The sequence below is a fragment of the Perkinsus marinus genome, assembly GCF_000006405.1.
Source record: "Perkinsus marinus ATCC 50983 genomic scaffold scf_1104296944404, whole genome shotgun sequence".
In the NCBI taxonomy this organism is placed as follows: domain Eukaryota; phylum Perkinsozoa; order Perkinsida; family Perkinsidae; genus Perkinsus; species Perkinsus marinus.
The window spans coordinates 678176-704229 of record NW_003211409.1 but is presented as its reverse complement, the minus strand read 5'-3'; the positions used below and the strand labels follow the sequence as shown (position 1 = coordinate 704229).

At 47.6% G+C, this 26054-nt stretch overlaps 11 protein-coding genes across 11 annotated transcripts; 6 read left to right on the top strand and 5 right to left on the bottom strand.

Annotated features, from left to right (window-relative positions):
• Window positions 1-361: 361 nt before the first annotated feature.
• On the top strand, window positions 362-2058 carry Pmar_PMAR001224 (10 transmembrane domain, possible aa transporter, putative; the record flags this gene model as incomplete). The annotated part of the gene is made up of 1 exon (XM_002780585.1): window positions 362-2058. The coding sequence occupies one exon, from the start codon at window positions 362-364 to the stop codon at window positions 1784-1786; it is 1425 nt and encodes a 474-aa protein (XP_002780631.1). The 3' UTR covers window positions 1787-2058.
• Window positions 2059-3022: 964 nt separating this feature from the next.
• Pmar_PMAR001223 (hypothetical protein) lies at window positions 3023-4450 on the top strand. Its single transcript, XM_002780584.1, has 2 exons — window positions 3023-3277; window positions 3328-4450. The coding sequence occupies exons 1-2, from the start codon at window positions 3044-3046 to the stop codon at window positions 3904-3906; spliced, it is 813 nt and encodes a 270-aa protein (XP_002780630.1). The 5' UTR covers window positions 3023-3043; the 3' UTR covers window positions 3907-4450.
• Window positions 4451-4580: 130 nt separating this feature from the next.
• Window positions 4581-5104, top strand: Pmar_PMAR001222 (U6 snRNP protein Lsm2, putative; the record flags this gene model as incomplete). The annotated part of the gene is made up of 4 exons (XM_002780583.1): window positions 4581-4665; window positions 4709-4779; window positions 4906-4989; window positions 5036-5104. 4 exons carry the CDS (start codon window positions 4581-4583, stop codon window positions 5102-5104), a joined length of 309 nt encoding a protein of 102 aa, XP_002780629.1.
• A 983-nt stretch (window positions 5105-6087) lies between these two features.
• Pmar_PMAR001221 (10 transmembrane domain, possible aa transporter, putative) lies at window positions 6088-7674 on the bottom strand (the record flags this gene model as incomplete). Its single annotated transcript, XM_002780582.1, has 1 exon — window positions 6088-7674. Exon 1 carries the CDS (start codon window positions 7648-7650, stop codon window positions 6088-6090), a length of 1563 nt encoding a protein of 520 aa, XP_002780628.1. The 5' UTR covers window positions 7651-7674.
• Window positions 7675-7866: 192 nt separating this feature from the next.
• Pmar_PMAR001220 (hypothetical protein) lies at window positions 7867-11578 on the bottom strand (the record flags this gene model as incomplete). Its single annotated transcript, XM_002780581.1, has 12 exons — window positions 7867-7989; window positions 8036-8113; window positions 8159-8293; window positions 8344-8406; window positions 8554-8716; window positions 8944-9058; window positions 9107-9268; window positions 9695-9774; window positions 9902-9983; window positions 10135-10259; window positions 10309-10386; window positions 11511-11578. The coding sequence occupies 12 exons, from the start codon at window positions 11576-11578 to the stop codon at window positions 7867-7869; spliced, it is 1272 nt and encodes a 423-aa protein (XP_002780627.1).
• A 234-nt stretch (window positions 11579-11812) lies between these two features.
• On the bottom strand, window positions 11813-12231 carry Pmar_PMAR001219 (hypothetical protein; the record flags this gene model as incomplete). The annotated part of the gene is made up of 2 exons (XM_002780580.1): window positions 11813-11941; window positions 12160-12231. The coding sequence occupies 2 exons, from the start codon at window positions 12229-12231 to the stop codon at window positions 11813-11815; spliced, it is 201 nt and encodes a 66-aa protein (XP_002780626.1).
• An 866-nt stretch (window positions 12232-13097) lies between these two features.
• On the bottom strand, window positions 13098-18340 carry Pmar_PMAR001218 (conserved hypothetical protein; the record flags this gene model as incomplete). Its single annotated transcript, XM_002780579.1, has 25 exons — window positions 13098-13193; window positions 13239-13391; window positions 13444-13568; window positions 13614-13719; window positions 14116-14168; window positions 14334-14448; window positions 14496-14741; window positions 15020-15148; window positions 15199-15280; window positions 15325-15434; window positions 15493-15655; window positions 15699-15779; window positions 15927-16104; window positions 16155-16411; window positions 16458-16573; window positions 16621-16749; window positions 16792-16879; window positions 17077-17153; window positions 17270-17414; window positions 17461-17552; window positions 17603-17689; window positions 17737-17786; window positions 17834-17942; window positions 17985-18132; window positions 18186-18340. The coding sequence occupies 25 exons, from the start codon at window positions 18338-18340 to the stop codon at window positions 13098-13100; spliced, it is 3090 nt and encodes a 1029-aa protein (XP_002780625.1).
• Window positions 18341-18488: 148 nt separating this feature from the next.
• On the top strand, window positions 18489-22053 carry Pmar_PMAR001217 (Ribosome biogenesis protein BOP1, putative; the record flags this gene model as incomplete). Its single annotated transcript, XM_002780578.1, has 18 exons — window positions 18489-18661; window positions 18752-18811; window positions 18855-18990; window positions 19150-19238; window positions 19280-19343; window positions 19553-19726; window positions 19778-19838; window positions 19889-19974; window positions 20019-20196; window positions 20241-20361; window positions 20416-20540; window positions 20632-20737; window positions 20788-20919; window positions 20970-21067; window positions 21113-21288; window positions 21395-21573; window positions 21618-21731; window positions 21818-22053. 18 exons carry the CDS (start codon window positions 18489-18491, stop codon window positions 21966-21968), a joined length of 2223 nt encoding a protein of 740 aa, XP_002780624.1. The 3' UTR covers window positions 21969-22053.
• Window positions 22054-22231: 178 nt separating this feature from the next.
• Pmar_PMAR001216 (hypothetical protein) lies at window positions 22232-22900 on the top strand (the record flags this gene model as incomplete). Its single annotated transcript, XM_002780577.1, has 1 exon — window positions 22232-22900. One exon carries the CDS (start codon window positions 22232-22234, stop codon window positions 22898-22900), a length of 669 nt encoding a protein of 222 aa, XP_002780623.1.
• A 119-nt stretch (window positions 22901-23019) lies between these two features.
• Pmar_PMAR001215 (hypothetical protein) lies at window positions 23020-23203 on the bottom strand (the record flags this gene model as incomplete). Its single annotated transcript, XM_002780576.1, has 1 exon — window positions 23020-23203. A coding segment is annotated over one exon (184 nt), but the record flags the coding sequence as incomplete, so codon positions are not given.
• A 2013-nt stretch (window positions 23204-25216) lies between these two features.
• On the top strand, window positions 25217-25837 carry Pmar_PMAR001214 (hypothetical protein; the record flags this gene model as incomplete). The annotated part of the gene is made up of 1 exon (XM_002780575.1): window positions 25217-25837. One exon carries the CDS (start codon window positions 25217-25219, stop codon window positions 25835-25837), a length of 621 nt encoding a protein of 206 aa, XP_002780621.1.
• Window positions 25838-26054: the final 217 nt, after the last annotated feature.

The following is a 26054-nucleotide window of genomic DNA, read 5'->3' as shown; positions in this document are numbered from 1 at the left end:
ATCGTATACCATAAGTCTCTACCAAGTGATTCCATTTGCGTTGACTCGTAGGCAGACTTCCTGGGAGGTTTGGTATTTGTTATTTGCGGAAGCTTTACGCACTTTGTTAGTTCTCACCTTTTGTATCCTTGTGGATGACACTACTGGCGGACGGGTCGGTTCTCTACCGTGTATCTACCGCTCTCTACCGTACTTCTCGGCTTCCGTTGGAGTGAGAAGGATTTAGGGTGAATCCTGAGCGGTTTCGAGTATCTTGGCGTTTCTAGCACTTCGCTTTTAATCACGTGATGAGTATAACTGTAGCTTTCCGTTGATGTAGTCTTTAGGTATTCTTTAGTAGTGTTTGCAGCCTTTTCCAGAAATGTCACTGGCAGTCAGCAAGGCTTCCACGTCTTCTTCAAGGAGCAGTATCGCCTCCTCCAAGAAGGTTGAGTTGTCATCTCCGAGATGCTCTTACGTGTCTGAGAAGATTGAAGGTGATGTGGAAGTTAACCCCGAGGGCATGCCTGACTTCATGGCTGTCTTCAACGTGGTTATGACTGCTGGTGGAGAGGGTATGTTGGCTTTGACCACGGCGACGGCCAGTGTGGGATATCTGCCTGCTATCATCCTACTCTTCGTGTGTGGTGCTATTGGGTGGTTGATGGTATACCTGTTGTACTGCTGCCGCGTGATGGCTCAGCAGCTGGGTATGCACGTGGTAATGGCTTATGAGGATCTTGGCGACGCCGCTTTTGGTCGAGTAGGGCGGATAGTTGTTGCTGTATGTTTACATATCTCACTGATTGGTACATGCTGTATTGTTATCCTCCTCCTCGGTCAGAACTCCTATCATCTCTATGATGGCATTTCTATTACCTGGTGGGTTGTCATCTGGGCTTTCCTCCTCCTCCCTTTGAATTGGCTCAAGACTATGCGAGAGATTGGTTATGTGTCGAATACCTTTGGTGTTGTCGCTGTGGTCATGTCTGTCATCGGCCTCACTGTGGGTGGCTTCGTCCAAGCTGCGGCAAGTGACGGTGACGTGGAGTACGTACTTGGTGTATCACAGCCGCTCAGCATTCTCGCTGCTTACACTACCTTCTCTTTCGCTTACGCTGTTACTTGTGGCTCTACAACTGTGGTACATGACATGCGAATACCTTCTCATGCCCCTAAGATGTTTTTCTACGCTTTCGCGACGATTACCGTCCAGTTGGGCGTCGTCACTGCTGCGGCTTATCTCGGGTGGGGCCAAAGTCTTCTCTGCTACGGCAATGTCTTGGATGCTATGCATAAGAATGTCTGGGGATATATTTCCTTTGCGAGCATTCTCGGGTTGTGCTCTACACACTATGCCCTTCTACTGCATCCATCTTGTAGGGCGATTGAGGTCCTCGCCGGTTTGGAAAACGGCTCGCCGCGAGCTGAGAAGTGGGGAAAGTGGCCCACTCTAGTTGCGACTTGCAGTCTACGTAGTCTTCTCGTTGCCATCACTGCAATCATCACTATCGCGGTACCCAACTTTACGTTGCAAGTTGATTATCTATCGGCTGTGACTTACACGCTGATCCATCTTGTCTTCCCTCCCCTATTCTACATGAGACTTAAGTATCTGTTGTCTCGTCACTCTAAGGATGAGGGGTCGGCCAGAGACGAAGGGAACTTTGGTTCGAAGCGGGCAACAATGAGGAGTTTATCTTTCATCGTTCTCATGCTTGTGGCTGGGGTTGGATCTGCTTGGACTCTGTACCAAACTATCTACCCTCCAGCGTCCCCCGAGGAGTGCTCGGTTCTATCGTCGTAGCGATTGGCTTGTGTACTTTCTTACTATAGGTTTCTATACCTCTGCATTAGCAGACCTTCGTGTGCACTCAGTGAGTGTCGCTCATGTTTAGTTTTCTCTCGTCTTTTCATGGTGTAATACGTAGCACTGTTCCTCCTTCGTACGGAGTTGCTATTACTGTCTCGACTTACTCTCCCTGTTAGACTGCTCAAGAGCTCAGCGTCTACAATTGACTCACAGTCTATGTAGCTTGTTAGACCTTCTTAGTTGTCTATGTCGCATCCAGCGCTTTTTGTCACATTGATTCATTGCTCGCAAAAACTTCTATGGCCGGTCAGGCCTGTATCAGACAGTTTTCTCCATCTGTCTGTCCTTCTATTGAGGATGTCTCTTCGTCAAACAGTGTAGTTATATAGCGGCGGTTTCTGTGCAGAGGGAATGCTTTGTTTCGGTGGGAAAAGGAGAGGTGCCTGACATCGTGTATACGCTGATTAGTATAACCTTGTGTGGTGGTGACTGCGATATCACGAGTGCATGTAATCCTGTCGAGGATGGATTCTGAAAATGCGCTGTCTAGTATTCCGTTGTTAAGCCAGTGGGCAGGATCACATCCTTCATGCCACCTTGGGTGGTCATGAGCGAGATGAATGCAGGGGAGTCTTCGACAAAGGGGGATCAGTAACGGATACGGGTGCAGGATGTGTTCCCACTGTTTCTTCTGGCAAGTTGAGTTTGTTGTATGGTCGTTTTTATTAGATCTGGAGGGTGAGAAACTCCTAGTATGATGGTGAGTAGAGAGCAGGAGGGTAGTAAGGCCGTTTTCAGGGGCAATTGTAGTCATGGCCTCGAGAGCACTATATACCGTTCGCCCTCGGCGATGCCCTCGAATCTCTCTGGTATCTTCAAGAGAGGTTGCTTGGGAAAGAAAATAACTGATTGGTTTTTTATGGGGCCCTACTTGATTCAACTGGGTGATTCGGTTGGAGTTCAGTTTGCCATGTGCATACTTCTCAAAGTAGCTCTAGCGTGGCTTGCCAGCATTGGTGTCAGAAGCTTTTGATAGCGTCACCAAAGGGCCTATGCAGGTCATTTCCTACAGACTCGATAAACATTGTAGAGAGGGTGCTGGGGCTTCATTTTACTGGTCATGAGAGAGCAGCCATACCAGGCTGTTGGGACATGAACTGATCATTGTGTTCGACTCGCCGTTTTGGTAGAATGCTTTGAGTTTACTGCGTTCTAGAAGGATGTCGTTATAGCAATCTCTGTTTCACCCGTATGGTCTGCTCCTCCTCCTCCACGACAATTGATACCTCATATGTTCTCCAAGTTCTTAGTAACGGTGATTCGTCCAAGGAGGTCGTCGTCGACCATAACGAGGGTTTGAAGCCGTCGCTAGAAGCCCCAGTCCCTCCATATGGCCCAGATCTGCTAAAAATGATCCAGACCGAGGAGGGCAGGGCGCAGCTAAACCAACAGCAGGAGCCTCTCGTAGAATTGCTCAATCGCAAGGTACTGCAGCCCCTCTGCATCCGCTCCGTTATGATGCTTATCTGGTTCAGGCACAGAAACTCGGCCTCGGATTGAAGATAGCCAGCAAAGGTTTTGCACAGCCATCATTCATTACTAAGTCCAAGACCTTGACGACGTGTCCTGCTACTACTAGCACTACGGTGGAGGCTGCTGCTCCTGTTGATGGAGAGGTTAGTGACGATGATAAAGATCTGCTTGACGCTTCAAAGATCGGTGAAGCCAACCCAGGAAATGCCCAGTTTACCATTATCTCTGGTGAGGGTCATGACATGGACGACGAAATAGTGGCTTCCGCGCCACCAATTAAAAAACAAAAAACTGAGTCTGAAGAGCTCCCCAGAGGTGCCCCTCGCGAGGCGAGTGTTGCTCTAGTACATAAGGAAAGGCTGATCAGTGACGTCCGCTCATCTCAAGGTGGCAGTATAGAAGGTATTCATCAAACTGACATAGAGATGTCAGGTGGAAGAACCTTCCCTTCTATGATAATATTTTGTAATCTGGATGGCCTTTTTGATAATGTGGAGGGAAGCACTATATCTCTGGTTCTTGAAGGCTTCGAAGACGCACTCACCGGCGCTGATGAGGCCATAGTCGTTTCAGCATGTTGATCTACGAATACTTATGCTTCTGGCGAGATGCTTCAATTTTGGGGGTCTTTTTTTCAACCTAGGCGCGAGAAGGTGCTGTCATTGGTGTCGTTGCATATTTATCAAGTGTATCATGACCGCCTTGACCATATACTACAAAACATTAGCATCGGTGTCATCACTTCATACTGCTCCCATCACGTAGTGGTCTTTTGTCAGCCGACTACTGCGCATATTCATAGAGGAACTCGCGGAGGTTTTGTGCCAGTAGCATGGCGTGATGATACGATGCCTACAGTTCTATGCAGATGATCATGGGTCTTTCAACGCGTTTGTTGTTGGTGAATCATTTCGAGGGTTGATGACTTTTCATCTTCGCGAAGTACTTTCTATGGAGGAACGTGACCCGTGGCTCATCATAATATATGTTTTTATAAGCAATTTTGGGTGGTCGTCTTTCTCGCTATAGTAGGAGGGTCAGTGCCATTACAATGCCCATGGGACCGGCGAGATCATGGCCTCCTTAACGAGCCACTTTACTCCCACATTGCTCCGTGGCTGTCTCCATGGAGGTCGCTATTATAACCATCTATTCACAGACTCCCTGACCTATTGTGTTTTAGTATTTATGGAAACAGATATAAGCGAACAGGGAAGGGTTGGTCACATTAGCCGTTGTAGCGTTGTTGGTCGGGATGTTATTCTTCGACTTCTTCCAAAGCCTTGTGGACAGCGGTGCGCAGGTCACCGTGGAGATGAAAAATGACGTCCAAATCACGGGTAGTAACTCACAGGGGATCAGCGGTAGAGGTAATTACGTCAGGCACACTGCAGGCAGTGGATCAGTATTTCAATGTTAAACTGAAGAACATCTCTATCAACAACCCGGAGCAAGTACTAATTTCGTGGCGCGTGACGCAGTATTTCCTCGAATGCATTTGACAAGAGAGTGTCAGTACGCTTATCCGTTAGTCTCGTTGGTAGTCTTGTTGACCGAATGAGAACAAAATATTCATTTAGTATCCGCATCTCCTCTCCTTGCGTAATTGCTTCATACGAGGCAGCGTTGTGAGGTACATCCATCTACCTGACATGTACACACAGGTGAGCATCGCTCCGCTGTGATGCTCTCCTTCACGTTACTCTGCAGGGTCTCACGGATCAGTGCCGGAAAGAGTTAGCACAGAGTGGTGTCAACAGGATTGAACCAGCTAAGTGATCATTGGTAATGGAAGTAAGTCACTGACCCACCTCTCTGTTGAGTTAAACTCTCGTTACCGGGCTTGAATCTTCCTTGCGTGTGCTCAGCTTCATCACTCATGATTCGGTTCGGCGTAGATGCGGACATGTCCATGAAATGTGTGGACATTCCGGGTGGATAAGATGATATAGAAGCTAACACGATGGCCACGGGGAAATGGGATGAGTTGTTGTGAGGTACGGTAAACGCTTATCAGGTTCTACTCAAAGATCTTCCCGATTCCCAATCTGCAGGGAGTACTGAGCATTCGAGGTATAGGGTTTGGACCCGTTGAATATCTTGATCAGCGACGAGGGCGATGGTTTGCCCTTTGAGGTTCGAGGAGACGCTTCTACAGAGCGGGAGGACGAAGAGTAGTATACGTTGGAGTATGTAGTATCTGTTGGAGCTGTCTACGTTCAACAATGCTTCGCGGCGGTCACCTCCGTGGAATGTAAATGCGATAAGACCCGATCATTATCTAGAAGTGTTGATCATCTACAGTGACACCGTCATTAGCATGCTCCTCGTCGTTTTTCCAGCATCCCCTCATCAACCAGTATGAAGCCACTATCGGAATAGGTTAGTGGCCTCGAACTCGCCTTGGTTGAGATGTTTTGTCGCGTTCCAACTCAACTCGACTGGCTAGTTTAGGTGCAAGTCTGACAGAAAGCCGTAGTCGTTCTATTCCTAAGTACGCGCTCCATTTATATCCTCAGTAAGCTAATGCAGACATGCTAGAGCTACTTCGGGACCCTCCTCGACGAAATCTGCCCGTCATAGATAACAGAAGCTGTTGGAAATTGACCACCGAGATGATATCCTTACTGGTCGGATATATCCTTGTACGATGTATTCCTACACCGTTAGTTTTTTGGTGCATTATCCACTGTTAAATGACGCAACACACAATCTCCTGAAATGAAAGGTCAAAAGAATTCTCGATAACTTGAATAATATTTCTAATACCATCTTTCATCTAATCCCTCCTCTTCTGATCTATAACCTACCGTCTTCCCATCCGCCAACATCTCGTAATTTGCAGAAGCATCATAGTCATCACGTAGATCCCTATCATTGTCGATCTCGGTCTCATTCCAGTCCTCTATATCAACCACTTCCAGGCCCGAGGCGTCCTTGCCTTGTGCAGCTGCTTCAGCACTGGCCATCTCTGTTTGTTGGCATACGACAGGTGTGGGGCCGGGTTGGACAGTCTTGTAAATGGTGACCCCGGAGGCCATCAAGGCGATAGCCATGAGCAACAGAAGTGATACAGTTAAAAGTTTCCCTTTGGTAGAACTCATATTATCAGGCCTACCATACCCGGCTGACTTATGCTTCAGTCTCATGTAGAACAACGGTGGAAATATTAAATGTATAAGCGTGTAAGTTACAGCTGAAAGAAGATCGATCTGTAACGAGAAATTGGGTACTGTGATGGCAATCACCGCAGTGACGACCACAAGGAGGCTCCGTAGGCCACTTGTAATGAGGAGTGTCGGCCAGCGGCCCAACCTTCGGGCTTTGGTCGTTCCTTTCTCGAGCCCAGTGAGATACTCTATAGCACGGCATGATGGATGTAATAATACTGCATAATGTGTTGCAGAGAGTATGATAATACCAATGAAAGATACATACCCAAAAGCATCCTTGGACATGGCTTCGAGCACATTGTCATAACATAAAAGCTTCTGGCCCCAACCAAGATACCCAGCCAAAGTCACCAGACCATATATGGAGATAAGGCCAGCAAAAGAGATAGCGAACACCTTGGGAGCGTGAGTGGGATGACGCATATCATGTGTCACTGTCGTCGTGCTACACGTGACCGAATAGGCGAAGGAGAAAGTAGTGTATCCTCCTATAATAGAGAGCGGCTTTGGTACGATCGCTTCGTAAGGCGCACTCGCCGAATAAGCTTGAGAAAAGCCGGCTGCTGTAAGCCCTACCAGGGTGACTACGATGGAAAAGACTCCCACAGTGCTAGCCATGAATCCAATCTCACGCATAGTCTTAAGCCAGTTTACAGGCGTGAGAATGACAGCCCAAATAACAATCCAGATATTGACTCCGATACCATCGTATATGTGATGAGAGTTTTGCCCTAGCAGAAGCATGAGCACACAAGACGTACCAACAAGGGAGATGTGTAGACTTATCGCGACGACAACACGGCCGATTCTTCCGAACGCAGCCCGACCAATATCCTCATAAGTGGGAACGTGATCGAGCCCCAGAGTTAGGGCCATAACCCTGCATCTATACAAAAGGTATACCATGCACCACCCTAGGACACCACAAACCAGCATATAGAAAATGCCTGTTGCATAGCCAACACTGGCAGTGGCCTTGGCGAGAGCGAGCAGCCCAACACCAACAGCCGTCATGACTACGTTGAAGATAGCAGTGAAGTCAGGAGTGCCTCCAACCTTAACGCTCTCTCGACTCTCTTGGGCCTCGAGACTCTTCACAGATGACAGCGAGGCAATAGACTCATGGGAACGGCGACGGGCTGCAGGTGCCATAAATACTTGAGATCTCCGATGAGGAAAAATCCTGTTGATCGCGAAAAAATCAGAACAGCATGCGACTGTCACCTCAAGGCGATAACCATGTTTCGACCAATCCTCCGTCCCACTGTCAACACAAAGCAAGAAATGTATTAACATCGCTATCAAAAGACAGTAGCAGCATGATGATGATAATGTTGAGGATAAGAACAAGGCTGGTAAAGCCGACTCTCAGCCAGCAGCCACTGTCCCACAGTCCTCGCATTGGTCGCCTTGTGAGGCGGCCTCAGAGGAGGTCCTAGAGGAGCTTGGCGGAGTATACTCGACCAACTTCTCGACATACTTTTTTACGACCTATCACCACAAAGTCGACGAACGACCATCGACTGCTAAGGTCCACCTGAGGCACCTTGACCTCTTTAACCACATCAACGTACTTCTTCACAGGAACATCCACGTACTTGTCAACATACTCTACCTGTTAAACAACTCACAAGTTCCCACCTGACACTTTCAGAACTACTTGTGGCACTTCTATGAATTTCTGGACAGTCTTCACCACAGGTTTGTTGACGCTTTTCTGCGGTACTGGAATTTCAATAATCTTATGAACGACCTTGGTTACTGGCACTTCCACCTCACGGTCCACATATTCCATCTAAGCAGCATAAAACGCTACTACTACGACTAGTACAATACTCCCATTACTCTAGTATTGGCAGATTCTTGCTGTACTATGATATCAGGAGGAGGATACGGAGGTGGTGCGCACTGCAAAGAAACGATCTCGCCCAAAGATACGCCCATGCATGCCATTACCGGTGGAGGAGGAGGGGCTCTGGCCGATGGCCGAATATTACTCCCAGGAGGCAACTGAATTGATACACTACCTCCAAGGCTACTGAGAAAGGGACTCACCGAGTAAGGATAGACTGTAGGGTCCACAGGCTTGCCGTCCTTAGGGCGAGCATATACTGATATCACCCCACACATTGGAGGAGGGGGACCATTGGGATAACGTGGATGCTTTATCATCAGTGTCAAGAATGGCTGACCAACACAGTCCCCAGTCAAAGTCCTCCTCATAACAAAAATCACATCAGTGGGAGGCAGTAATGAATGCTACTATTCAACATAGCAGAAATGGATAGAAACTCACACAGTAAGTGACGCTATAATAATAAACAACAATAAGGGTAAAGCCAATCCTGCAATGTGAGGTTATAGGAACAAGAGACCTCCCTCTACACCATGTCTGCGAATCTGGAAATGGATTCAGTCCAACACTGACCTACTACCGCATACTACGTTTGCCGTGTTGCCTTGATAGTGTCTCCATTATTGATTTTGATATCGAATGGGCGCTGGTCGCTGTACACGGCCTTACCAGCATAGGTATAGGCGAACTTCCCAATAAGGCCATCTACATACCACAACTCTCTACCAATCTAGTATCGACCTCTAGTATTACTCCTGCTCCGCTCCGCCTCATGCTCCTTATCGTAGGCACTAATAAAAAGCCGAAAGGCTGCCCCCAAATCACATGTGTCCTTCAATCTGTAGTTTTCGGAGAATCCCGAAACCTCCTCCACAATCGTCAACCGCAACTTTAGGTTTTCATCCGGTACCTCACCTGAGCAAAGACAACACTATCAATGCATCATTTCTGTCAACATAACATACGAGCATTTTCACACCATAAGGAACGTGCTGAGCCCGATCATCAAATACTTCCTACTAGGTGACGAAGGGGCGGAGCTCACTGACTCCACGTCCATGGACTCAATCAATGAATTTTACATAGGTCCCCGCTTCGATCCCCGGGTAGGACATTTCTCTATCATTAAAGTTTTTCGTGCATATCTCTTCGAGCTGTTCGCCGATTTTCCCAACACCTCCGCATAAAGAGGAGTCGTTTGACCTATCTGATAGCCTCTCACGCTCCGTAGTTGAGCCAGAATAATTCTGCACGCACGCACGCACGCACAACACGCAAGTGCCTGTTGTTGCGGTATATGCTTCGCTCGCTCCGCAACTACTCCCTTCCCCCTTCACCCACCTCGATGTGTCCGTTCCTTGAGCCCATAAGCAGCAGAGGCCATCTCGGGATGCATTGCCATGAACCCAAGCCCCGACATACTGGGTAAATACTATAGTAAAAAACACTAACCATTTGATGATGAGGATGAAATATCCACCGCAACCATCAGAAACCCAACCACTACTATAACAAGGAAGCGCCCCCTCTCCAATAGTCATCACTTACCGACTCAAGAAGTTGCCGATCTGGTCACGGACGCTCGACAATGCCGACTTGAATGAGGCCTCTTGACCCGATCCAGGATAACCTACCACTCATTGTACATTGTAGTTTCACGACCGTGATATGAAGAAAAATATACTTCGCGACTACTGCATATCGCGGATTTAGCGTTTTTCACGGAGTATTACACCACTTCACGTAAAACGGATGAAACTCCATAGTAGTAACACCACTACCCTGCAGTGTCGTCGTCCTAGCAGTCGAGCTCGTAGGCAAATCCTCGCTAGCAGTAGTAGAGGCCTCATCGTTCTGCATCTTGATCCGCGATGTGATGACCTCAGACTCCGTCTCCAATACCACTCTGGAAAAATTCCAAATAATTTCAGTTAATGCATACCATCTCAAATTACCCTTTTTCAACAGCTTCATCGATCATTAGAAAAACCAAGTCCAACTTCTCGAGAATCTTCTTACGGCACACGTTGGCACTAACAACGTAAATATTCTCTACGACCCAGCGGGAACCCATCTAGCCTTGCGAGATAACACCCTCCCAGAGTTTAAAAACAATGAGGAAAATGTTGTTCCTAACCACGTGATGAAATCTACATGGGAAACTGATTGAAAAATGTGTTCCTAACTACGTGATGAAATCTACATAGGAAACTGATTGAAAAATGTGTTCCTAACCACGTGATGAAATCTACATAGGAAACTGATTGAAAAATGTGTTCCTAACTACGTGATGAAATCTACATAGGAAACTGATTGAAAAATGTGTTCCTAACTACGTGATGAAATCTACATAGGAAACTGATTGAAAAATGTGTTCCTAACTACGTGATGAAATCTACATAGGAAACTGATTGAAAAATGTGTTCCTAACTACGTGATGAAATCTACATAGGAAACTGATTGAAAAATGTGTTCCTAACTACGTGATGAAATCTACATAGGAAACTGATTGAAAAATGTGTTCCTAACCATGCGGGAAATTCAAAATGAGTCCCCCCAGGAACACTATTAGTTTCTGGATGATTCTCTACGACCAACACGGCCAACCTACTCACTGAGTTATGTTGCATAAAACTTGATATAAACTGTTTGCAAAATCCAACATCATGATATCATTCTCGCTCTCACATGCAAGTACCTACGCACAGGCCCGCAGTGTGGGGGGAATATTCACATGCTCATTTACATGTGTTAGTGACAATAAACGGATTTGAGGAAATTTTGGTAAATTCTCGTTGGTTTCGTGATACTTCCACACTTATTCTTATATAAACTCCAAAAGTTGATGAACAAACTCCTGAGATCAGCTCGAGAAAGCAAACGTATAGGGCGTACCGCAAATACAACGTCATTCGACTGCCGCACCAAAACGACGTACTCGTCCACCAGTGCCACTTCCACTGAAATAATACGCCAACCTCAAGGAGTGCGAATTTCCAGCCGCCACTACCCTCATTCCTGTTATTAAGTCGACTCGTTTTCACCATGAGATTCTTCTCAAATTTCTTTTCACTAACAAGGTCCGTAAATTTGTTTTCATCATAGTACCTGCCACCCTGTCCCACTACGACCAGCCCGGCATACTACTTTCCCATACTTAGCAGCAAGTCGCCTTCCCTCCTCGTCCAAGAGGAGGATACCACCAACGCAGCGGATGAACGCCATATGCCCAATAGAAAAAAATATTATCCTGCTGCCTTTAGGTGCCACCACTACATAGAAATGCGTCTACAATTTCGCGCGCCATGAAATTACGCGCTCGCCCAAAATATCGCCGCAGATTCTTACACTCGTCATACCAGCCATCCTCCCACTAACACAACATCATCATGACATAACACAGACGTGCAAAAGCACAGCTAGGAGGCATGCCATGACAGTAACATACCCAGTAGACCTTCAAACGTCTACCACTCTTTCATCATCTTCTTCTCCAGCATCATCCGATAGCAGATCTGCCGTCGATACTCCTCCAGCGTTACTCACTACAGCCTCCCGCTTTTCCGCAATAACGTGTGCCCGCTTCACCTGAACCAATACTTCACATTAACACTACTTGCAGTGAGACTAGCATCATGACCCTGTGGTGAAATATATGTTCGCTTTACTCAACTGAACTTGGGGGTTTCCACACTAACTATAGAAGTTAAATTCCTCGAAATTATCATTTCGTTACCAACACATGTGCATATTTTCCCATACTACTATGCCCTATTCCGAAACATACAAGCACGATCAGAATTCACATCGACAGTGGGCGAGTTGAGACCGACACTGTAGCCCGACTCACCGCAGGCCTGCTGCGTGCCAGCTGCCATGTTACCCTCAACGAAGATGCATGTCGTTTATACCAACCACCAATACCAACCGGTATAAGCACACTCAATAGGGCCGAGAACACTGCAGAGAGGTAGAAGGAAGGCATGCCCATGACATAGGAACTCAGATAAGCCACTCTTGAGCCTGGGTCGAACGAATACACCTTCAGCCTGACAGATCCGAACTGTAATAATATGAAGATTTAAGATAACCTTGGTGGGTTCTATTTTTTTGGAAGCGCGGAAGAATTGACCGTTTCAGAAATTTTACTAAGGCGAGCGAATAATGATACGACTCTGATATATTTTTGTTCCTACATAAGTGATACCCTCACACACGAAATCTCACAACCTGAGTCGCAGTAATAACAGAGAAATCGAAAATAATGTATGTTCTATTATTTTGTGAGAGGGTTCAGTAGGCATGTACCAGGGTGATAGGGAAACAAGAATCAATAGCTCTTCTCAAGGGAAATTCGATAATCGCCACCACGCTGCTGACTTACCACACTATGTAAAGGGCGAGCGACAGCGCTATAGAGGCGGCCAAGGGTAGATTGATTTCCTCAGCTATCACCAACAACACCGCGAGGTCCAGGAAGATCACTGCCGAGTAACATAGGACTGATGTCAACCTGATTTAAGTAATTTCATGGCGCGCGACAAATTCTCTCACCAGAGGCCTCCAACTGCTGCCTCGTGAGCTCCTACCAAGAGTACAGCTCCTTCATAACATATAAACCCACAAGTAAATGCCACAGCGCAACTGAGGACTATCGTTTCCCGACTGAACATCCTATCTAGCCGGCCCGTATAATATCTAAAAACATCATAGTCAACTACTACGAGCGAATTAGATCAACAACCTACAGCTTCGGATAACCTTTCCTTATCACTTCAGCAGACACATGTGGAAGATCGTAAAGTTTGTCAAACTCCGGGGAAGCATCCCGATCGAAAACCTGAGGCAGAAACACGTAAAAGATTCTCCCGATAACTTTTACTACTCCTAATAGGAAAGGTGCAATACTGGTAAATATGAGGTTGAAAAACGTAAGATAATACTCATCGAAAAGCGTCGCTCCGCTGTAACCATTCGCCATACCATACAACCACTGAGGCACTGTCACCACCATATTCTTGAAAAAGAAGTAAAGCACCTACACAGAACATCACCAACAACAACCAACCCATACGAGTCCACTGACCGACCAGTTTAGATATTCGCAAATAACAGCATCGCCCATGGACCAACAACAGCCTGGTGATATGCCAGAATTGTGGTATGGCAAAATCAGCATTCTGGACTGCCGCAGTGCCCTCCTTTCCAAATACAGCTGAGGTAACAACCATCACATCAGCCCACTACCCACTACTACTACCTATCCCGACATGAGCTTTGTTGAGCATGGGTACGTCGTTGGCCCCATCCCCTATAGCCAGACAAAGGGCTCCTTTGCTCCCTACCCTATCCATGACTAATGACACCTAAACATACCACACTCCGGGTAGTGGATGCTATATATAAATATACGTTGTTAATGACGATGATGCCATAATATTGTAGAGTTTCATCTGTAATATTAAAACACTAGTGAAAAACATATTATACAATTCACTTCGTGAAAAACAATTGCGTTATCGGCAACAGAACATATACAACTATAACAACGGGTGAACCTTCTATATGCGTCTTATGAAGAGCAAAACTGACAAATGTATTTTACGACTACTGCATAGCACGAATATCGGCTTTTTCACGGAGTATTACGCCCTTCACGATGAACAGTCATATAGTGTAGTCTAAAGGTAGACTTCCTATCATCATCCGCCTCCCTCCCACTACCACTTGCTCTTCTGATCGTTAGTAGCTCGACACACTACCACCCCCACACGCTCCATAAGAAGGCACGTCAGACTCTCCACCAGGACGTCATCTGAAACGTCAAATCCTCATCAACCAATCCAACTTGAAACGACGAAGTATTGGATATTCTCAATATTGTCAAAATCTATTTCCAGACCGGATCATACAACAGGCATTCTCTATTAATGCAACCCACACACTGTCTATTTTTCCAACAACATACCAAAATTACTACCTCCTTCAACAGCCCTCTCCTCAGCGTATATATCATCTAACACGTGCCCCAGGCTCCTGCCGCTGATGACTATGGCGAAGTCCATATCACTCTTCTGCGTTTCCTCCATCCCAGCCTACCAGCATCCAGGATACTCCAACCATAATCATCCCTCCCCCCTACGAGCTCATCTGCGACCCTCTTGAGCTGCCCCCAAGACTCCACAGGGTCCTCAAAATCAAAGATCACCAGCGATTGCCTGCCCATAGCCTTCGACCCCAAACACATACCATCCCTCTGCCACTTCATGGCCGTCTCCTTCACCAAGCCGCAAGTCTTGGCGATCTCAATTGCCGTGCCAAGCTTATCACCAGTAATCATGCATACCCTTATACCGCCTCCCTTCAGCTTCACAATAGCCTCCGGAACCTGAGCACAGTTCCCCAACAAATGTGAGTTATCCACCCTTCTACATTGAGGTTTCACCCGTTTTACGTGAAGTGGCGTAAACCTCCGTGAAAAACGCGATATTCACGCCCTGCAATAGTCGTGAAATGTGTTTTTCGCTAGTGTTTTTCATATCACGGGTGAAACTCCGTTGTAGCCAAAATGACATGAGAAAAGCGTATTCTATCATAGAACGCGTAAAGTCATTGATTCCTTCACAGCCTTAATCGCCGATCCCAAGAATCACGAAATACACCTACATGCTCCTGCAGTCTGTCCTCCATCCCGGTACATCCTAATGGTATTAACTCCGATTCTACCTCTTCATATATCGCCTCGAGTAGACTCTCCTTAACACTACCAGGCTCCATGAGTGCTATATCGTTCATCTAAAAGCCCATCAATTCCCCCCCTCGCTGCGCCCGACGAAGCTTCTTACCCTTTTCTTATATTCATGCCATTGTTCCTTTAATATTCCCTTCATCGCAAATATGAGCGTACGGAATCCCTCGAGACTATATCTGACCACAACCTTTTTCAAACCCACAACACTACGCAGTGTCACCTGTTCACGGCGGCCACCACAGATGCAGTCACCCCCTGGCATCCAGTTTGTTGGTCGCTTAGTCGTGGCAGCATAACATCATCTGCCCCCTTAGTGTACACATACAGTACCTGATACCGTCAAGTTGGCGACTCTCATACCACACCAATCTCAAACGCATGATACTACATCATTATCATCCCCTGGTGGCTCCAATATAACAGTACTCCTCTTCCTCTCATTAGTAAAGGGTATCGTCCCCTGTACACGCCATTCCTCTCGGCTGAGTCCGACAGTCATATCATCAACCTCCACGACCAAACGAGCCTGCTCCCTCTCAATCAGCTTATACCTATTATCACAATACTAAACCAACTCCCCTACTGCCGTAGTACCCAAGGCAAAGTGCAGCGGCTTCCACCAGGCAGCATTCATCGGGGCTTTCTCCAGCATACTTCGGCGTCCACCCCTCAGGCCTACTCGCCACCACAGAGCGCCGCTGCGACCCGTGCCTCACACTCATACTCATCCTGGCACTTCTGGCTACAGCTGCAGTACCGAAACTGACCAGGACATATCGTTACCCCAACGGACGGAGTAACACGGGTGAAAACGTTCCTTACTCGGGTGCAACAGAATGACACGTGGCCATAAGGCTAGCAAATTGACGTAATATGTCCCTCTGAGATTCCATCTTCACTCCTGCCCCTGCATCCAGCCCTACGGGATTGGCATCTGTCGTATCCCGCAAGTGCTTCATAAAAAGGGACCGATCGAACCGTGCCGGCGGACAGGCCTCCCCTGAAATATACAAACTTCGTTATTGCAAGTAAGGACGATATGACCACCACCTTCCTCATCGTCATCTTCACCACCTAGGCCAGCAAACTCCTGACTATCCTTGGCTTGGCGACTGCCTCCTCCAGGGGAGCCGACCGGCCCTCCGTAATGCACATGACCAACTGTTACGGCACGTAAACGGAGCTCATTAGCCGTCAAAGTCCCTGTCTTGTCCGAGAATATATACCCAATTTGGCCTAAATCCTCGTTGATAGTAGTAGTACGGCAAACCGCACTTCTGCCCATATACCGCATCCTAGTGTCGTATCTGAGCCCATCGGCACTCCTACCCTCCAACACAGAGCCATCACTACTCTATAAAATAACTCTGCAATAACCGGACCATCTCCAAAGTGACCATCAGTGATAGCGGCACCAAAGACTGCAGTATAGGGATATAAGACACGACCGTTATGATGAAATCGACTGCCTATAAGAAATGCCAATTCTCGTTACAGAGGCCACTTCACGTATTACCGTTGACACTGAAGAATATCCCGCAATATACCAGGGAATTGTCGAACTAGATCTACCCAAGGACGACATAGAGCTGCCGATGCCCATGCTCAAACACATCACCATTTGAATGCCCAGTACTATAAGAACCTATAACGCTTCCTTAACACATGTCATGATACTCATACTCACCATCTGGACCAATTTCCTCTGTACTTTGCTGACCTTAGCCACTGGAGTGTTCTGTCCTACCATCACTTTAGTGTCCGGTCCGGTATACCTATTTGGGGTTTACAGGAGGCCCAGATACCTATCCGGCTTCGAAAAAATTACGTTTCCCAGAGGTTTCTAACGTGATGATATCAACATGGAAAACTGATTGGAGAATGGGTTCCTAACCATGTGGAAACTTCAAAATTAGTTTTCCCTCCGAAAAAATTATAGGTTTCTGGATGATTCCCAGGAAAGGCTTCCTACACTGCCATGCCGTATATCCATTCGGCATTCCTCAAAATGGCCTCACGAGGGACCAAGTTGTCGGCCGATAACGGTATCTGAAATCCTTGAAAATAACAAACTCTGGAAAAAAACACAAAGTTTCTCAAAAAAGTTAGGAAATTCGTGAATTTTTTTCGACGCCCTACAACAGATTTCCCTCCACCACTACTACCGGAGCGCCGTCCTCACGCATCTTGAGAACACCATGGAAGACGTCCAGACTGCCAACAGGCGCACCACAAGTAACAACCGCGCCGTCATCTAGCCTCTTGCCCAGCGATGGTGAAGGAGGCTCAGCTATCGTTGTAGTCGTATGCCTAAGGCAATACACCACTACCTGTCTTACCCACCAGGCTGGCATACCTCCTTATCCTCTCGCGATGCGACTCGAGCGCCGTAGAAGCGGAGAACTTAGGCTTCAACGTCGTTTCGCCGTCCAACGATGCGGTTTCGATCTGCCACCCGGACATTGGTGTGGCCCGAATTCGTCGTTAATCGGACTTACATTGAGCTCGCCATCCCTACTACTACCCAGCACGACCATATCAGCAGGTACCGCCTCATCGCAATAAACAAGGAGGATGTCACCGACCTAAGATGTCGCCGATCTTGACCTACGCACTGCGAAGATTTTCCTACTTGCACGTCCATCCACTTAATGACCTCCCATGTATCTTCCTCAGGGTCGCCTGAGATACGCCATGGAAATGTAGGTTCATCTAGGACCGGCAAGTACTGTCGAAATCCCTCCTCCTAGCAAAGCAAGGTGTGCTATTGACCCTAGCGTCTTCCCTATGGACGTGATAGTCCTCCAACCCTTCTCGTAATACTGATACCGACACCACCTGAAGTAACCGACGTTTCTAAGGTTGACCTCGGTGGCTTACAAAGAACAGTGCCATAGCGTCAGACACGGGCCTTAGTGAGCTCAGACTAGGTATGCTGCGTAACACTATGATGACTAGGAAATAGAAATTTATAGCTTGCCGAAATTGCAGGTACAACGCAGCCGGAAGAAAACTCCACCATTGGTATCTAAACTCAAAGATACGTTCATTCCCCCACACATGTGGTCCTGTCAATTCTACTTGGAATTTCTGACTGTATTCGCTGGAAAGTCTAATCTTGTTTCCTCAGCAGCTTTGGCATAAATGGTCCGATTGCCGGTGGCCAAGTCGATGGAAGATATTTTTGCGTTCGAGATGTCCACAACATCGTCCGTATGGGGAAAGGGGCCGGACATAGGAAAAACACTGATTGGTGACTATAATGGGAGATAACATCGCCGTTTATATGAAAAATTCCGATATAGGTTTTTTTCGCGCACTTTTGCATAATCGTTATCGTTCCGAATTTGTGACAAGTCACGTCGTCGTCCCAGTCCCTTTGCCATGCCTTCTGCAAAGAAGACTCGCCAAGTGTTGGCCGAGGCTTCCAAGCCTGTCAATGAGGAGGATGCGGCCCTGCAAGAGATCGAAGACTCTAAGGCACTTCCCGGCTTCGAGATTGGCGAGGACGTTGTTGATAATGCAAGTACGCATGGCAGTACCGATGATGATGAGGGGTAGTAGTTGGGGGCATGACCAGGGTGAAGTCAGACTGGCTTAGTGGACTTGCTGATTCGATTTGTCGTGGATTTTGATACCATTTTCAGGGAGGAGGAATCTTCCGAAACTGACGATGACGACTACGACTCGGACGACTCGGATGATGAGTGAGCGATCGCACATAGAGAACGGTGGCAGACTGCGTATTAGGTACACTCGCAACCGTATTGGTAAAGTGCCCTTGAAATGGTATCTCGACAACCACGACCACATCGGCTATGATATTTCTGGCAAAAAAATTGCCCGCACTGTGAAGACTTCCGAGATAGACACTTTACTCAGAGCGGTAGTGTGATCACGTTGGCGATCCCTATTACCAACATACCCTTTATAATTATATTTTTCGACTATATTATGATTTATAACATGCTTCAATTATCTAAGATCATTACAGGATTGTGAATCAACTCATATAAGTAGAGGGGGAGGGCGTGTTGATGATCAGGCCGAGGATCCGGATGCCTGGCGTACCATCACTGACATCAAGAATGACAGGGAAATCAAACTCACCGACACCGACCTTAGAATAATACAGTGAGTGCTAACCGACCTATATTGTGCTAGACTTGCCTCAGACGCATACGGAAGGGCTTCTTCCCTACTGGTCGTGGCGACGGTGATGAGGATGAGGAATTCCAGGTAGGCTCATAGGGCTGCTCAGTGGGGGGGAATATGCACATGTCCATCTATGTGTGTTGGTGACAATATAAAAAATGTTTGGAGATTTCGGGAAATCCTTGTTGGTTTCTGTACACTTCTACCTGAATTTCCCGCGCTCAGCTGAGAAACCATTAATATTTTCCGCTCTTGAGGCTGCTGCTGTCGCATTTACGAGTTTATGATGACAGGTCGAGTACGAAGATCGCATCGAGGACAAGATTCATCCGCTGAGAACCCGTTACCCGTCGAAGAAGTCCTTCATGCCAGACCAGGACGAGGCTCGGACGGTCAAGAGGTTGATAAAGCTGATAAGGGCTGGTATCATCAAGCCTAAGGAGGAGAAGCCTGGAAAGGAGGAGGAAGTAAATTCATACCACTCCTTGAGTAAATCTAATTTCGTGCCGCGGTCTCAGGAGGAAGTGTTTGACGCTTGGGCTGACGAGGAAGAGGGAGATGAGGGTAGAAAGCTGAAGGGTAATTTACTCGCATTTCACTTAGTCGGAGTTTTCGCAAATCCGTCTTAGGCCCAGCGCCAATACCGGCACCGAAACAGGCCTTGCCTACTCATGGTGAGAGTTATAACCCTCCTGAGGAGTACCTCTTTGATGACGTAAGGACTCACCGTGTGACTTTGACCTATGCTCACTGTGATAGGCGGAGAAGGCTGAATGGGAGGCTGGTGATGATAGCATAAGGAAGCAGAACTACATGCCGCAGAAGTTCGCATGTTTACGGCATGTTCCCTTCTATCGAGACTTCCTCAAAGAGCGGTTCGAGCGATGCCTTGACCTCTATCTTTGCCCTCGAGTAGTGAAAAAGAAGATGAACGTTGGTATGCTGGCGCGACCTTTTTACGGGTTGATACGCTATGATCAGATCCGTTGTCGTTGTTGCCGCAATTGCCCTCGCCCTCCGACCTCCGACCTTTCCCGACTACTGTGGGGGTCGATTTCAAGGGCCACAGTGAAAAGGTCACTGATAGCAGCTTCAATGTCACGTGAGATGTCATTACATACCACGCCTTTGGGAAATTACGTCCTGCCCTGTTCAGTGGGGAACTGTTGGCGACGTGCGCTGCTGATGGTTTGAGGCTATGGGACACACTGAGTGGATGCTGCCTCTTGCACAGGGGTCCGAATAAGGCTGTGGTGAAGCAGAAGAATGACAATGCAGAGTGTAGTGTGGGTGGTTGGGAAAGTTTGGAGTTTTCATGACGAATGATGACGACGTTTTGGTGTGGATCGTCGAGGAAGTCCTTTTTCTTCAGTGGTTGAGGCTGAGGTCGACGTGTCACCACTGTGTGTGGCGTGGCATCCTAAATACTCCGACATCTTGGCTGTGGGCACTAACAATGGAACGGTAGAGCTACTGCGGTAATCGTGTAGTAGTGGAGTATATTTCATGGCTTCATTCGATCTATCAGGCCGCAGTGTGTGAAGGCAGCGCCGGCGGCAGAGGAGGAGGAAGAGGAAGCTGAAGATGCTCCCGGTGATGAGGAGTCCGAGTCAAGACGATCCAACGCTAGTGTGGAGCTTCTAGCACCGGTCGAGGATGGGTGAGCTCGGGGTGGTGGTTCTTGCGGGGTTGGTTATTGTTGATTGTCAGGGATTGGGAGGCAGTCACTGATGCGCCGGGTTTCGAGGGGCTTCTGATTAGGGCTGATGAGCGTGCTGATATCACTAAGCTAACGTGGCATCCCAGGGGTAGGTTGGGGTTATACTTTATGCAACACTGAGTGGTTTATGTAGGATGGTATTTATCACATGTGGCGCCCAATGCTGTCCAAGTGAGGTCTCAATGTGTGATACATAACCTGAGGTCCCAGAAGACTATCCGACCGTTTAGCAAGTCGAAGGGAGGGAAGATACAGGCATCGACTTTCCACCCACGAAAACCGCAGTTTTATATCTGCACTCAGAAGAATGTGAGTTGGAAATTGTGGAGTTTGTGCACGCGTGCACATTCGAGATGGCGATGTGTTCGCGTGCAGATTTGATTTCACTCACAGGTGTTATTCACGTTATTATCAGGTTCGGTTATGTGACTTGAAAGCTCAGTCACTGGTGCGCACCTATGTCTCGGGGGCGCAGCATATCATGGCTATTTCGGTCTTCCCTGGTACTGGTGAGCACTTGACCATAGTTAGTCAGGACCGAAGGCTGTGTTGGTTCGATAACGAGCTTGGCAACAAGCCTTGGAAGACCTGGCGGTAGGCCTCCCGTGATGTTCTTTATCACACTGTTCTCATGGTAGGTACCACAAGCGAGTGGTACGGGATGTTGAGTTTCATCCTTTGGCCGCTGGGAGGCTCCCTCTGATGGCGACTTGTTCTGATGATGGCAGTGCTCATATATTCCACGCGAAGGTGTAAGTCAGCAGCATGCATGACCCTACCGAATCGGAATTGTGTCGCCGTTGTCCCCTTTTTTGTGTTACTGCTTTGTCGTTTGAAGGTACAATGATGCTATGTCGAATCCGCTGGTAGTGCCAGTGAAGAAGCTACGCCCTAAGGATGGTGGCAGAATCCTATCTTGTTCGTGGCACCCTCATCAACCTTGGGTCCTCCTCACGATGGGAGATGGCCGTGTTCAGCTGTGGGTTTGAGCTGAAGTGGTTTACTGTGGCTCTCACTAAAATGTACTTTAAGAACTGTCCAAACGTTTCTCTACCAACATTACACGTTATTATTAGTCTTCGTGGGGATTTGTGTTTATTGGTGTTGTTGCCTTTACTACAGGAATGTTGTAGTCTGTTATGGGAAGAAGTTGAGATTGCGTGCTAGCAGTGACGAAGCTCTAGCTACCCCTTGTGTGCTGGAGACGAATAGTATTTCTCGAAGTTACTACTTTCCCTTCGTGTTTCTATTCATGCAGCTCTTCAAATCACTCGCTGTAAGTACCGTGTACTTGATCGCCCTTTCTGGGGCTGCTGCTGCTGACAACAGTACTGTCGTAACGACATCTGCTGGCAACAGCAGCGCGGCGCCATCTGGTCCTGCTGTGACTACTGCTCCGTCGCAAGGAAGCTCCCCTAATGGTCCTACGTCCTCGCTCTCCAATGGCACTACTGGTGGTGACAACAACGGTACTCAGACTGGTACGACACCTGTGCCTGCTGGTGAAGTTCCTGCATGCCCTACTGGTTGGTGTCTCGACTATCAGTTCAATCCTGGTAACAACACGTGCATTACGCCCGACCCAGTCACACTGATGGACTGCTGGGAGGACTACTGTGCTCAGATTGAGCCTGGTGGATACTGCCTCGTCTGGGAGGCTGATAGCGGTCGTGTGTGCCATGGTGGTATGAAGAAGTGCTATTGTTCGGATTATCAGACGGAGACTGTGAAACACTACTATCCCGATCAAATGCCTGATGGATGGTCAGCGGCTCAGCAATGTGTGTATGAGGGAGCCACTGGCACTACTAGGGCTCCGGCTCCTCCCCCGGTCGTTCCTGCCTCTAGCAGCATTAGAACCGCGGTTTCAGTTGCAGGTGGCGCGGCCCTCGGAACCTTCGTTATTGGTAACGTTCTCTGAAGTATTATCGGTTTCTCCTAGTTATGTACTGCTACTATCAATTGACAGTAGTATGTATGTCTGTTATTCTAGTTACTATACGGTGTTCTGCGACTATATTCCAAGTGTTTTGTATAACACTACTTCATGCCTGTCTCCGAATGTGTAAAGATAGAAGCATTATCACCATCATTATCTTCCTCGACGAACTCAGAAGCATCTCGTCGTGAGGAAAAGACTAACAGGGTATCAAATACTGCTAAGGTGTTTTGTTCACCCGAGTCCACTTCTGGTTGGTCAATGTAAGCGGCGGTGAGCTCCTGTCTTTGCGGATCAGGAAAGAGGTTTCAAGGTTTGTGTATATGACTAAATTTACCACTTGTTTCTGTGTCGTAGATTATTATTATCACTCAACTACTGCTCTTGTGATGTAGCCTCTGTTTCCGAGTTGAATCAACACAAGTTCATTCCGTTCGGTGTTAATGGTTTGGGGTATTTGAATAGAGATGTTGTTGAAAGGAGTGGTCGTCAATCGTGTAATGGATTTATCAACGTAACATAGAGCGGATTCGTGTGGATTCATGTGGAGAGAAAACTTTGCTGTGAAATTGAGGTCTATAAACTCACACATGAAAATATCAGTGCTTAGGAAACGAGGTTACATTTCCTTGGCGATATTGACATTGCTATTCTCGGCCACTGTTCGGGCCTCTTCTTGCTAACTTGCCAATGTTTGAATATGATTGTCGATCTGAGAGCTCCACTGTCACAAAAACACGGGTCTTGGGTCAGCATTGTGCAACGCTATGTCCCCGACGGGGATGAGGCTCTCGGGTGCACCGACATGCAGGAGTACTGAACTTTCCATTCCCTGCTTGTTCCTGTTTGTCTTATGAAGAGCGTTGGAGTCTTACTGATCTATGTCTGGTTTGCTGCTGTTAGTGCCACGAGGAGATTATCGCCAGACTCGGGATCGACTGGAAGCTATACAGGCGTCCCGAGTGTGACGAGTCAGTCTCCTGGTTCGGCATCTACTACGTTATCTCCCTCCTCAACAACGCCCTCCATGTCGGGGAGTGCACCACTGACCTCGACAGCGTCGCGCAACGTCACGACTTCTATCACCCCTACAACGGCAACTACAACAGGGGCACCGAGCAAAACGCCGACTGTGTTCGTCTGTCCCTATAAATACTGCCGGGATACGCAGTTCAACCCACCGAGTACGACGACTTGTATATACCCTGACCCCATTGTATTGATGGACTGTTGGGAGAAATACTGTGATAAAGTGCAGGTGGGGTCCTACTGCCTTGTTTGGGAGCCACCATCTGGTCGCAAGTGTTCTGGAACCAATAAACCGTGTTATTGCTCGGAATATGAGGCTGTACAAGGCCGGTTCGTGTTGCCATCGGATGTTCCTACTGGCTGGGAGGTGGCCCCTGACTGTGACTACAATGGGTCTCCTGACGAGTATCCTGGCTATCGGCATGGCGACAATGGGCAAACTACTACTACTCCTGTTACAAGCAGTGCAACTGGTCTAGTCAATGGAGGGCTTGCTGTGTTTGGCTCTATCCTTGCTGCCCAAGTCCTCTGAATGTTTGTCAACGTTTGCTGTTCGCTGTGGTTATGAGACCAAGCTCTAGGTTGCTATTATGTGCAGCCCCTCTCGTGGGGTGCTGATGCACGTCATCTATATGTACCAACTCAACTTAGGACAAGCGTCCTTTCCTTTATATGATAGTTGGCAGAGTCCATATTTCAAGTATGGTCACCGACACAAAACTGCTGTACAAATCGTGCTTTCGAGCTCTGATTGACGGTTTTGCGTCCTCAGTTGCATAAGCCTTCGCGGAAGCGCTTTCACGCTCCTGGCCTGATCGTGGATGTTTCTCTAGTCTTGGCTTATATCAATTATTGATAATCAGTCTGTGGTGATGTTTCCCTAGTCGCGACTTATATCAATTATTGATAATCAATCTGTGGTGTTGTCAAATGCGTGGAATGAACGCGGCGTAAGTGGTGTCGGAGGGCAGAGAAGCATTCGAGAGTTTGCTGAACTCGATTTAACAATACCATTGAAGACATATTTGTGGATCATTCGAAATCAACTGGATGCATTAGCATATGTACCAGTGATGAACAAAAGGAGGAATTGAAAGTTGTTATTCTCTTTCGAATTCTCTGAACAGCCTTCGACTGTTCCTCTAGCGAGTAAAGATATTCTGCGATAAGTGGAACACAACGACTTGTGTGGGAGAGACAACTCGAGGCTAGCCTTAGACATCAAGTAATTCAATCGTCTTTCTGCGTTAATTGATTATTGGCTCCACGATGAAGCCGTTCTTTGTATACTTGGGTATGCTGGTCTGGGGGGTGCTTGGTGATGATACCACAGGATTTGGTAACGCTTCAAACTCGACACAAGCTCCAGCTGGGGGCTCCACTGCCGCTGCTCTGACCACTCCTTCTGACGTCACTAATGGTGCTGTGACTACTGCTCCGGCCTCTCCTACCACTGCTGCTAACACGACTGTTGTAATGGCTTGCCCAACGGGTTTCTGTCATGATACACAATTCAATCCGGGAAGTAATACGACTTGTATCTATCCAGACCCTGTCACGTTGATGGACTGTTGGGAGGACTACTGTGCCCAGGTTGAGGCTGGTGGATACTGTCTGGTATGGGAACCTCCGTCTGGTCGTGTATGCCACGGTGGAATGAAGAAATGTTACTGCTCTGACTATAAACAAGCTCAGGCCGAATTCTATCCGGAAAATGCTATCCCTGCTGGTTGGGAGGAGGCGCAAGAATGCGACTATTCGGGAGCAACTGGCGGGACTACTGGAACCCCACCGCCCCCACCAAAGATTTCTGGGTCGAAGAAATCTGTCACTATGGGGCTTTGCAGCGCTGCCCTCGTAGGTACCATTGTAATGAGTGTAGCTATGTAAATTAGAACGGCTTTGAATGTCATATGTGGTGACTGTAGCAAAGGTCACAGTTAGTGTTACTGGTCTGTCCTTTCACAATTGTTTACAAATACGGTGCTCGTTTCATGAAAACGTAGCCCGTTCACTCTAGTAGGTTTGACTTTCTATCCCATCATAATTCGTGTTGCGTTGATAGTTGGTAATGTTATGTCGCGGGGCATTTTACGAACGTCAAATA